This window comes from Hydra vulgaris, chromosome 09 (genome assembly GCF_038396675.1).
Source record: "Hydra vulgaris chromosome 09, alternate assembly HydraT2T_AEP".
Lineage (NCBI taxonomy): Eukaryota > Metazoa > Cnidaria > Hydrozoa > Anthoathecata > Hydridae > Hydra > Hydra vulgaris.
The window spans coordinates 59,657,501-59,671,311 of record NC_088928.1 but is presented as its reverse complement, the minus strand read 5'-3'; the positions used below and the strand labels follow the sequence as shown (position 1 = coordinate 59,671,311).

Sequence of the window (13,811 nt, the reverse complement as noted above, 5' to 3'; positions counted from 1 at the left end):
AAGCTCAAAATATCTTTATATAAAACGCTGAATGAAATGCTAGTATGAACCAATGATTCATAAAATATAAAAAAATACATGCATGACATTAATTTTTTAATTTTCACGAACGTAATAAGACAAATGTTGTTTCTCAAAAAGCCATTACTGGCTGGCCACTATTGGCTGGCTGAGTATCGGAAGCATAAACAGCCAAAAAAAAACTTGGAAGTTTTTCAATACAACTTTATAATACAATCAAACAGTTTATACAAAATACATTCATACATTCTTTGCCTAAATAAGAAATTTTAAATTTTAATATACAATGGGAAAAATCTGCTTAAGGATTTTGAAATGCAGACACAAATATAAATTTCTGTTTTTCAAACACTAGAGACTAGGTGGATATTTCTTTTCCATAAATGTGTTGGATCTCACTCCATTATTTATATATACTTTGGTGTGTGTGTTTGTATTTTATTACTAATATTTTACATAAACTTAAATTCTACTTAATAATGTTATGAAGTTAATATTTTTTTTTACAATATAACATATTATAAAACAACTTTTTATCACCTATCATTAATAAGCATATCAAATAATAATATATTTTGATGCCTCTGTTTAGACATAAGATTCTAAAATTAAATGTTTGATTTACATTTTTGATTACATTACATATGACTAAAGATATGACTACAAAATAGATTTTTTCTCACCAAATAATAAACTCAAAAGTAAACCAGATAAATCTGTTTAGTAGTAACTGATAAATCTATTAACTATTTAATCTATTTGATTAGTTTATAAAATGAACTTAATAGTTTTTAAATCTATTCAATATCACTAAAAGTAATATGATATTGAAAGTAAAAAAATTTTATTCTGAAGTTTTAAATAAAATAAACTAATAAATACAACCGATTAAGAAATACATATAATTATTTGCTTACTATAAATATTTTATGAATTTAAAGTTTTCAATTCATTATACTTTTTATTTGTGTATTATATCTTATTTTTCACATATTATACTTCATATATCATATAATACTTACATATATTTTAATAAGAAACATTTTTAACAATTAAAAAAAAAAATTAAAAAAAAAAATACCATAACAATTTTTAGTGGCAATGTAGCATCAAACATATTCATTTCTTTATAGTAGAATGTTAAAGAAAACAACACATCTAGAGCAACCATAGACACAACATGATTGTGAAACTAACAATAAAAATAAAAAAATATTTTAAAAAAATTTCAAAAAAAAAAAACAAAAATAATTATATGAAACAATAAGTAAAACCTTTTTAAAAAGCTTAATGTGTACTGATTAATTCTTTCTTAAATTTTGTTTGAGAAAAACAAACTTATAGTAAAAAGATTTTTACAAAAAAATCTTTAACAAAAATAATAACAGCTACAATACTTTAAAATAAAACATACCACCAATATACTGACTAGAAGTGCAATGCAATCATGTACTAGAGTGTGACCACCCAAATGGATTAATGAATCAATAACAAGGACTCCAAGACAACAAAGAGCAACACATCTAAATAATTGAAATTATTAAACATTTTTTGACTATTTAATTTGAATTTTAAAACAAACATTCTTACATTACTTTTTTCTTACATAAGTACTAAACCTTTATAAATAAACAATGTTTATTTAAAAAGGTTAAGTACTTATGTAAGAAAAAAGAGAAAGTTATGAGGAAATACTTGTGCAAAGGAAAAAAGAGACATGGTTATGCATAGGGAGAAAGAGACTTAAAATCATTTGTAGAAACCAAGAGATTTAAAGTAATATGAAAGCGATAATGTATTTAAAATCATCAACTAAATACCATTACCTTGTTTTACAAGAAGGATCACACTTAGCAGCTTTAATCATTGGAGCCAATATCATTTCCTATTTACAAAAATTATTTCCCTCTCAAAAAAAGTTAACTTTATCAATTATTATAAAATTCATGAACAAACAAGACTTGTTATAAAAGTAACTTATGTTATAAAAATTGCTTATACATATAAATGTCATATATATAAGTGTAAGTGTTAAACACATATATATGTCACATATATAAGTGTGTGTCAAATACATATAAATGTCATATATACAAGTGTGTCAAATACATATACAAATCATATATATAAGTGTAACTGTCAATTACATATATATTTCATATTTATAAGTGTAAGTGTTAAATACATATATATGTCATATATATAAGTAAGTGTAATACATATATGTCATATATGTAAGTAAGTGTAATACATATATATGTCATATATGAGTGTAAGTGTCAACATATTTCTCACTCTAATTTCTTTCCCAAGCACTAAAATTTTTAGCTCAGAAGTTACACCAGGTTGATAAATTTTCATTTCAGGGAACATAGACGAAAAACATATTAAAGAACCAAGTATTGTAATTGCTTCATTGTGTGGAAACTAAAGACAAAACTTAACTTTCAAATTTATATTGTAAAAGCTATAATTTTCACTACATAAAATTTATAAATTTTTAACAACATAAAAAATTATGTGAAGCAACATACATTCATGGACTGTGTATATAAAACTGAACTACAAGCAGTAATAAAATCTGGTATTAGGCATGATATGCCATCAATGGGCAATGAAAAAATAGTTGCACATTCGCCAACAATCGCATTAATAAAATCCTAGCAAAACAATTAAAAATTTAAACACAAGTATAAAATATTGTGTAAACAAACAAAAATATTTTCAAAACTAAAATATTACCTGATCAAATGATGTTAAACCAGTATGAATGGTTTGAAAAAAATAAAGAAGTTGATCAACTGATGGTTTTAAACCATGACTTTTAACTATCATCTTACAAGCAAGCTTATAAGCTAAAACAACTCCTGATTTATGGGTGGTATTCCCAGAACAAGCTGCCTAAAAAGTATTAACAGTTATTTTTAATTGTTAATATTTAAGCTTTTGTTTGTACTTTTAAATGTTTTATATATTTTAAAAGCATTATTGTAAAAAGTAAATATACAAAAATTAAAAAAAAATTAAATTCTGAAAATAATCATAGCTTTTTATCTTTTATAAGCCAAATTTCAGTGTAATATATAAATACATATAACAAAGCGCTAAATATTTTTGTACTCACTTGAAAGCACCAAGTTGAACAAAAAAATAATGGTGGTGTTAACTTTGGTGGAGGAGGTGTTTTTTTATTATCAATGCTGATTCCTTGATTACGCTTCACCTATCAACAAAGCATAAAAATAAAAGTGAATAATTTGTATTGCATATGACTTGAATGGTTTACCATCATATATTATAAAACCAATAACAATTGATCAATATAAAAATAGACTTAATAAATCAGATTATTGCAAAATTTATTACATAAGACTGTATAGAAATTATACACATTGAAAAAGAAATATTAAGAACTTATCAACAAAAAAAAAAGAAATAAAACAAAAAAAATGGAACTAAAACAAAATTAGAATTTTGCGGTTGTTATAGCAACAACATCTCGTATTATTGTTATAAAAACCACAATTTTTAGAAATTTAAATATTCTCAAATAAAAAAGTTTCAGCATTAATTAAGTAGATCCTGCAAATATAAATTAGAAACATTTTACCACTACATAATAACAATCATTCCCTTACATAATATTATCTTTTGTGACATCATCACTTATTAAATGATATGTTAAAGTTTTTTTTTTTTTTTTTTTAAACATCTTCGCTTCCAACAAGGCTGCAAGCAGCCACTAATTAAAGTTGGAAGTTACTGTAAGAGAAAAGATGAAGGTTGTAGAGCAAGATAACGATTGATAGACGATTTAAAAGATTGCAAATTATATGAATCAGGAAAGCAAGATGAAGGAAGCGAATTCCAAAGAACTGATGTTCGAGGAAAAAAACTAGACGAATAAGCGTTTTTGGAGCACTTAGGAACAGTCACAGAAAAAGGATGACACTTAATTAAATGACGAGTAACACGAGAATGAATTTTAGTAGATGGCACAAGAGACGCTAGCTCTTTAGAGCAGTGCCCATTATAGTATTTGTAGAAAAGAGAAAGAGAAGCAACATTACGACGATGTGATAATGGTTGGAGGTTGGCTGCAAGAGCAGGTCCAACTATGTTTACAATGCATTTTTGCACCTTGTCTAAAAGAAAAAGGACATCATTAGAAGATCCGCCCCAGATATGGCAACAGTATTCCATACAAGGCCGGATTAAAGATTTATAGAGATAGAGAATAGAATCCAGAGTAAGAAAGTGGCGAGCTCGATAAAGAGATGCAACCTTAGCAGATGCTAATTTTGCAACCGATTTGATATATGGTTTCCAAGAAAGATTGGAAGTAAGAGTTAATCCTAGAAGGTGAAGAGTAGGTGACTCATCAAGTACATCACCATCCATAAATATAGGAAGATCTAAATTATTGCGATAACGATTGGCTGAAAAAAATTGAGTTTTATCAGAATTAAAGTTCACCAGCCACTGTGAGCCCCATGCTGTAGCAGAAGTGAGATCCTTTTCAAGCTCAAATGCCCCCTCCAAGCAATCAGAGGGTGTTGGTTTTTTATCACGACAAGAATAAATGGTAGTATCATCACCAAACAATGCCACCTTAGATGTGAGAATATCTGGAAGATCGTTAATGTAAATTAAAAAGAGTATAGGGCCAAGGATAGAACCTTGAGGAACCCCTGAAGTTACAGAATAAGAAGAAGAGTGTTGTCCATCGAGGACAACTTTTATGCTACGATTGGAAAGGAAGGATTCAATGATCTTAAAGGTGTTGCCGGATACACCATAAGAAGAAAGCTTATGAAGAAGACCAGCATGCCAAACTTTATCAAACGCTTTTGAAATGTCAAGAGCGATGGCCTTAACCTCTCCACCTTCATCTAATGCACGATAAAACCTGTCAGTTATTACTGTTAGCAAATCAGCTGTAGAACGAGAAGATCGAAACCCATATTGATGGTCAGAAAGTAAGTTATTAGATTCAAGATGAGAAATTAAGTGTTTGTTAATTAAAGATTCAAAAACCTTGCTTATGATAGGAAGAAGACTTATGGGACGGTAGTTAGACGATAACAGGTATGTTGTCTGGGCCACAAGCTGTAGAAGAGTCTAGGCAGGAAATCACTTTAGATACAGATGCTGGAGTGATATGAATGTCAAGCAATGGATCAATCTGTTTGTTGGCAATATCAGGTAGAACGCAATTAGTGGAATCAAGAGATGATATTGATGAAAAGTTTTTAGCAAACAGTTCGGCTTTGTCTTTAGGTGAGGTGACAAAGTCTGAACCATACAAGAGAGGTGGAATTATAGATTTGCCCTTATTATTGATATTATTAAAGATTCTCCAGAAGTCACGAGAGCCTAATTTTTGAGATGAGATACGAGATTTCATGACCTGAGAATAGCGGGTTTTGGTGTTAGACAAAACCTTTTTACAGTTGTTTCTAGCAGTAATAAACAGACATCTGTTTTCTGGAGAATTGTTTTGCTGATAAATATGGAAGTAACGGTTTCGATTAGCAATCGCAGCAGCACAGTGTGAGGAAAACCATGGAGGAGAGTGAGGCTTGACCTGGAATCGTCGAGAGGGAATAAAAGATTCCATGCCAGCCTGAATCCACGAAGTAGATCTTCTCCCAGAAATGACTTTCGAAACTATGTAAATATTGTTAAGCGTTTAAAAAGAAAAACTTTTAAAACGTTTCCTTAGCTTTGGGTGAAACTAAACTTAATTAACACTGACATCGCTAAACTTTAATGAATGACATCCCAAATGACACTAACATAAGTAAACTTTAATGAGTGGCATCCCAAATAAACTTTGAAATTGACACTGTTATTCCATTAAGATGTTTGATACATCAAAAAATAAATGAGTTTATGAAAAATGTTATTTGATAATTATTATGCTTGCACTTGCTACTATTACTACACTTGGCGGATTGATGGGGCCAAAATATATGGTTTCTAAGACTTCATAAATAAAGCATAAAATTCAACAGTATATTTTAATTAATCACCGATAAAGTTGAAAAAAAAGAAAAAACAAGTTGACAGGAACCATAAAAATCAGTAAAAAAGGTTATTAAGCAAAATATATGCACTAAAACTAATATCTAAAAATACTTTTGGACAAAGAAAGAGAGGGGAACAAGGAAATAGAGGGAAATAAGAAAAAGAGAGGGAAATAAGGAAAGAGAGGGAAATAAGGAAACAGAGGGGAATAAGGAAAAAGGCCTAAAATATTAACTACTCATAAAAGCACTCAGTTAAAAAAAAAAAACATTTTTCAAAATTATATACATAGTGGTTTTCAATTTAAAGAAATACTGATCAAATTTACATTATTTTATATTTGATTTTTTATAATATATTTAATCTTATTGTAAATTTAAGTTTTCCAAATTAAGTTAAGAATCATTTAATTAACATGATATTAACCATAGAGGTCATAGAGATTTCAATTTTACAAGTTAGCATTGCTATGTTTTTTCTGCACTATATGTCATTAAGAAAACTGATATCTAATTCTTACCATTTAAAGTACCATTGTATTTAGCATCATCAAGTAATCTTATTAAAAGAAATTAAAATAGCAGCAACTTGTAACAAGTGTAATACCCTCTTTCATTTTGCTTTTCTCTTCTTACAAGAAAATTACACAATAAGTTAAAAAAAAAAAAAAAGTGAAATTAATTTTTATTTGATTTTATTAATTAAAAATATTTGGAGGAAAGATAGATAACTATAGCATTAAAATTTTACTGTTAAATAAGGTATTTACATCAATTACATTTGACATATAAGACTGACCTTTAAAAGTTAATGCATAACATAACTACATAATTTTCAAAAAATATCAATCCTAACCTAAGTCACATTTTGTTTTGTCACATTTGTGGTTGCTAATCATGGTTAAAAACACATGGTGTTTTTAACCATGATTAGCAACCACAAATATTAAAATGAAATTCAGGAAACTTTATTATAATGCCCATTTTTACGAACCACAGGATGTCTGCCAATATTTCAAGATGGATTTCCTTGACTTTAACTGATTTTTCCCTGAAAAAAATCAGTTAAAGTCAACCTGATTTCCGTGACTTAACTTAAAGCAACGAAAACTCAACTTCAGAGAAAATCAACTAAAATTCGCTTGAAAAATGCTTTCAATTGCAAATATATAAATATTATTACAACCAACAGTCAAAGTACCAATAGAAGACCATGAAAAAAATTGATCAAAAATGTCAAATTATCAATCAAAGATAAATAATTTGCTTTTAAAGATTGAAAAAAGTTTAAACTCAGAAGAATGTAGCCGAAAAGTTTAATAGTGATAACTTTAAGTCACATTACTAATAGTCATAACTTTTAGTCACATTACTAATAGTCATAACTTTTAGTCACATTACTAATATTCTAAAAACTTTACAACAGTAAGTTAAAAAACGACTAACTATTTTTTGAAAAGTCATCAAATTAAATTTTTATTATTTATTTTAACAAAAAGTTTTTTTAAAACTTATAAATAACTAAGATAAAAGGTTTGTAGAATTGTTTAAAAAAAATTATGAATAAAAAATTACTGTTTCTAGCATTGACCAAATTTGTATTAACTCTTTAAAAACAATTGCATGAATTTCTGCATCTTTTATTTCGTTAATATTTCCCATTATACATAGTATTCTTTGCCACAATATCATGGAAGAGACTTTTGTCCAACCTTTAACATCACCACCATTAACAACACTGTTTTCCTCATTGTCATCTTCTTCAAAACTATCTTCTGAAACATTAATTGTGCTTGAGTCTACTAAAAACACAATAAGGATTTTAAAAATAAATAACATTAAATGTAATAAAATAACACTGGATTTCATATATTAACTCAAAAAAATATTTTCAGGAGTTGCTTTACATTCTTGATTAATTTAATATAAATGACTATTTAAAAATCATTTGTGTTCAATACCTTTATATCCTTGATTATTTAATAAATATAAATTTCAAATATAACATTTAAAAAATCTTTTTCCAATACAGTATGCATGACAAATTTTTAGACTTATTAAAATTAAAAATTTAGAATTACTAAAATTAAAAAGCTCATCCAGGCCATAAGAGATTAGATTCAGAAAAAGCTGGTCAGTACATTTCAGACAAAGTACCAGAAGAAGATTTGGAAGACAGTAAAAAAAATTCCTCTCACATTCTGTAAGGTATAAAAGTATTAGACACCAGTCTACCTCTTTTAAAGTAAAATTTGGAGTCTTTTAGTTTTACATCCAAGATCCCATAATGCTTTATTTTTCTTTTATTAACAACATCTTTGATAACTTATTTGTCTCTGGCCTTTATTTACTATATTTACTATGGCACACACACACACACACACGATTGGGTTAAAGATGTCTCGATGTTTCATGCAAGGATAGAAGTGATGCAGAGTCCCAAAAAGGACTATGAATTTCAAAATTACAAAAACATTATTTCTACCTAGTGTTTGGTATCCAGAAGCTCCAAAAATATAAAGACTTATGGACTAAATTTAAGAAAAAAAAAGTGTGCACAGATGTTTGTATACATATACACCTCTCAAAATCGGAAAAATATCAGTTTGGTACAAGAGTAACATACTTAGCTGACTGTAGGACAGCAAAACATTTCTTAAGTTTGCAAAAATTTGATTTATTATTTGGTACAAAATTTTTAAATATTGCTTTACTACTTGCTGGTTTTTATCATTATTTGTATCATTATTTGTATCATTATTTGAATCATTATTTGTATTGTTATTTGTATCATTATTTGTATCATTATTTGTATCATTATTTGAATCATTATTTGTATTGTTATTTGTATCATTGTTTGTATCATTATTTGTATCATTATTTGTATTGTTATTTGTATCTTTTAATCATTATATCCTTGAATCAACTATACCTTTGCATAATTATATCTTTTTATGTCCTTTTTATCAACTATATCTTCGTATCATTATATTTTTTAATCATTAAAACTGTTTATCATTGAGTATTGATATAAGTCAATGCAATGACACTTAAAACAGCTTTAATGTTAACCATTGCAATGTGATTTATAGCCAATTTAAAATATTGAATTACAACTTAATTCACATGGATGAACCAATAAATGTTATTTTTGATTTGCTTAAATAATATTTCATACTTTTTTCTTAAAAGCATTTCATATTTTACTATTTAAATATTTCTTTTTTTATTATTAAATATATTTAAAAACAAATAATAATAATAAGAGACAATTCAAAAAGGATTTAGCTTTTAAATGGTATAATGACTTTGATATGCTCGTAATAAATGAATTAATAAACATGCTCTGCTACAATTTGCTTTTACTTTTTTCATTTCAACAAAATATTTTTTTTAATTAACTTTATTTGTTGGTAATCTGATATATGTATTTGGAGTATTGGACTATAAAATCAAAATATATATTAAAGTCATATGTATATATATATATAAAGTTTTAAAGTTTGCTAAAACTTGAAATATATTATTTTAATATCTTTATTATTATTATCATTATTATTAAAATTTTTATTATTATTATTTTAATAATTGTAAATTATTAAAATTGACAATTATCAAATGACATCAATAGTGGCTGCTGCGGCAGCTCTCGACACAACTTGCGTATCAATAGTCGACGCAGCGATAAGAGATACCATGGCAACAACATTCACAAACAAAACATTCAACGAAAACTACAAAAACCGCGTTGCCGAAATGCTCAAGGTGGCATTAATCTCTGCGCTCACACCGATAATTAAATTGAATAAAGAAACCGAGGCTAAACTAACTGCCCAAATTTACGATCTCAACAAGAAACTGGAAAACAAGAAATCTATTACCTACGCCTCGAAACTCAAAGGAAACGCACCTGAAACAGTCAAATACAGAAACGAAATAATAAATATTGTTGCTGCCGAAAACAAAGACAGGCAGGATCGTTCCATGAACGTCATTGTGGTTGGTCTACCCAAAACCGAGAACAAAGACGACAAGACAAGCGTCACAGAGTTCATCAAGGCTTGTGGTCTTGATGACTTTACAATCAAACACGCTCGACGCCTAAACTCAAGTAAAAAACAAATTGTTCATAACTATAATATTATTCAAGTCTCTCTTGCAAACGAAATGGAACAAACCGCTGTTTTAAATCTCTGCAATCGCCATCAACTACAACAATTTAACGGAGTTTTCGCACGAGAAGACAGAACTCCGGCTCAGCAACAAGCGTTCAACGAAACTCGAGCTAGACTTAAAAAGAAAAACGAAGAGCTGAAAGATGCTGGGATTCTCGACCAACCGTTTCGGAATGTCATCCACAAAAGAACCGGTCAAATATGCTGTATTGATGTCACAATGTCAAACGAGCAAAAGAAATATGTGTTCGCCTCAGCAACTACAGCTCTCAACGAATATCGAAGAAGTAATACAGCAGCTACAACAAGCACCACTCAAGAAAACTCGTCCACCTAAAAAAAAACACACCAAAATAACGACCAGCATCCCTGTAATAAATAAAAATAATCTATCTCCTGCAAATCTCCGCTTTTGGGCCAACAATCCATGCTCGCTAAATAAAAACGAACGCAACGAAGCCATAGCCCGTTTACACAACTTAGAAGTTAAAAATACTCCTCACATTTTATTCTTCACCGAAACTTGGTACAACGGAATAAGCGACACGGTTATACCAGGCTATCAAATTCATCGAAGAGATAGAGACGGAAGAGGAGGTGGCGTGGCCATTTATATACAAGAAGAGATAACTACATTAGAAACCAATTTTGCACAATTGAACTCAGACTCCATTGAACAAATGTGGCGCGTTATTAAGCTTGGCAACAACTCAATTCTTCTCAGATGTATATATTGTCCACACGACTTAAATGACGAAATTCTCAAAAACTGTATAGCATCTATCAAAGCTTCGAAAGCTGCCGCCCAAAGGTTAGAGTGTGATTTCATTATAAACTATGGGGACTTTAATTTTAGCAACACATTTTATGAGTATATTGAGATTGGCGGTGGCGTGGCGACAACAGCGCACGTGCTAAATGAACGACCAGGAGACATGAAATTTCAAGATTGCTTAAACGAATGCCTACTCACACAATTGATCACCTTCAAAACATATCGTAGTAACAGATTTTCAGAGCCGAACAGTACTCTAGACCTAGTAATAACAGACAAACCAGATCTCTTGATAGAAATAAAAGAAGAAGACTCGTTCGGGGACACTCCAATGGGACAATCTCATGCTCTAATCACGGGTCGATTTGTTCTGAACGACAAGATAAAAGTACCACCAATCGTGCAGCGAAAGCGCTATATCTGGAGCAGAGCCGACTACGCTAATTTCTCGCTAAAATTAAGTTCAACAAATTGGAAAAGCTTATTCGAAAACTGCTCAGCTAACGAATGTTACAATCTATTCCTAGAAGTGTACGACGAACTAGCAACAGAACTCATTCCGTCGACTACCTTGCCCTTCAAGAAGAAACACGAACCATGGATAACAGACGAAGTTTTAAAAGCTATTAGAACAAAACAAGAACTTTGGAATAAATATATTGCCTCTGGTCGCCATACACATAGAGAGCTCAAAGACAAGCACAAAGAAGCATGCAGAAATGTAACCAAAACTTTGAGATTAGCAGTGTTAAAATATGAAGAGAACCTAGCTAATTTATATAAAAACGACCCTAAAAAGCTACACGCTCATATCAAAAACAAAACCAACTCAAAATATGTATTCAACTCCATAGAAACAATTGATGGAACAATTTCAACAGATCTTCAAATTATTTGCACAACCCTGAACAATTATTTCCAATCAGTATTTGTCAACGAGCCAGACGGACCTGTGCCGGAATTAGAACCCCGAACTATTAGACGAGAATATCTTTTCAATCAACGATATCCGTGCTCGACTCGCAAACCTAGACGAATCTAAATCTCTTGGTGTTGATAACGTTCACCCTCGTGTACTCAAACACTGCGCAGAAGCTTTTGCATTGCCACTAACATTAGTTTTCAAGAAATCTTTCTCAACCAGCACTATACCAGACCTGTGGAAAAAATCTAACGTCACGCCCATTTTCAAGAAAGGAAGCAAACTAAGAGCATCAAATAATAGACCAGTTTCTCTCACATCCATACCATGCAAAATATTCGAGAGTATATTACATGAAAAAATAATGCTACACTGTAACTTAAACGGTTTAATAAGCATAGCACAACACGGATTTGTTCAAAGAAAAAGCTGTTTGACTAATCTCCTCGAAACTCGCGACTTCCTCACAGAAGCTGCACACAAGAAGTATCCAGTCGATATGATTTACACTGATTTTGCAAAAGCATTTGATAAAGTCCCACATAATCGCCTATTGAGCAAATTGAAAGCATATGGCATCAGCGGGAAAGCACTAATGTGGATAAATGCTTGGCTTAACAATAGACAACAGCGTGTTGTCATTGATACTCACTCAACTGCTAAAATATTCACATCAGATTGGAAAAAAGTTACAAGTAGCGTCCCTCAAGGAAGTGTCCTCGGCCCTCTCCTTTTCGTACTATTTATAAATGATCTGCCGGACAACATTACCAGCCAGTTCAAGCTCTACGCAGATGATAGTAAAATTATGAACATGATAAAATCGAATGAAGATATGCTAGCTTTACAATCAGACATTGATCAAGCCATAAAATGGTCTCACAAATGGTTGATGTTCTTTAATGTGGAAAAATGCAAAACAATGCATGTCGGTCGAGGTAACAGAAAATCTAATCAAGTCTATTCAATGACGAACACAGAAGGCACTCGTCGAAACCTGGAGGAAACTGAAACTGAACGAGATCTAGGTATTCTAATATCAAATGACCTCAAAGTCCGTGCCCAGGTAGAGTCTGCAGTCTCAGTAGCCTATTACAAATTGGGCCTACTAAAAGAAGTGTTCCGAAGCAGAAGCATTTATCTCTGGTGAACGCTTTACATCACATATGTGCGCCCACACCTGGAATTGGCTATTCAAGCATGGTCTCCTCACCTAAAAAAGGATATCAATATGCTTGAAAGAGTTCAGCGCAGAGCGACAAAAGTTTCCTCAATCAAACATCTCCCATATGAGCAACGCTTAAATATATTTAGAGTGACAACACTAGAAGAGAGAAGAGCTAGAGGAGATCTTATTGAACAGTTTAAAATTATAAATAAAATTGATGATGTTAACTTTTTTGTTCCTCAAAGGATCTCTAACAACGTATATTGCAGGAGGAGTCACAATAAACAGCTAAACAGACAAATTGTCAGCGATTGCGAAGAGCGACATCACTTTTTTACTAATCGTGTCACACCGTCCTGGAATATGCTACCACAGGAAGCAATTGACACTCACTCGGTCAACTTATTCAAAAGTTTCCTATCATGATGGGCATCTTGTCTCGTTGACAATTAGCCCTACACATTAGTTAGTATAGAGATGCCTGGTGTTGCATCTCTTCGTCAATATACTTTATAATCAATGATTGACTAATTTATAGTATTATTGAATTTGTAAAAACATAATAAAAAAAAAAAAAAAAAAATTATTATTGATTGTAAATTTATTGATTCTAAATAAAATCAAATTCAAAAATTCAAAATTCATATATATATATATATATATATATATATATATATATATATATATATATATATATATATATATATATATATATATATAT

The 13,811-nt window shown here is 30.0% G+C and overlaps 1 protein-coding gene across 2 annotated transcripts in view; it reads right to left on the bottom strand.

Annotated features, from left to right (window-relative positions):
- The window catches only part of LOC101236755 (ral GTPase-activating protein subunit alpha-2), a 93,124-nt gene that overhangs the window by 45,248 nt on the left and 34,065 nt on the right, over positions 1-13,811 (bottom strand). The window contains exons 18-25 of one of the 2 annotated variants that reach the window (XM_065806210.1): positions 7,626-7,852; positions 3,146-3,244; positions 2,764-2,922; positions 2,556-2,681; positions 2,317-2,448; positions 1,848-1,906; positions 1,436-1,544; positions 1,103-1,213 (exon numbers count right to left, since the gene is read on the bottom strand). In XM_065806210.1, coding sequence (XP_065662282.1) covers positions 1,103-1,213; positions 1,436-1,544; positions 1,848-1,906; positions 2,317-2,448; positions 2,556-2,681; positions 2,764-2,922; positions 3,146-3,244; positions 7,626-7,852 — 1,022 coding nt within the window. The remainder of the gene's footprint in view (positions 1-1,102; positions 1,214-1,435; positions 1,545-1,847; positions 1,907-2,316; positions 2,449-2,555; positions 2,682-2,763; positions 2,923-3,145; positions 3,245-7,625; positions 7,853-13,811) is intronic. The other variant, XM_065806211.1, reaches the window with a different exon arrangement.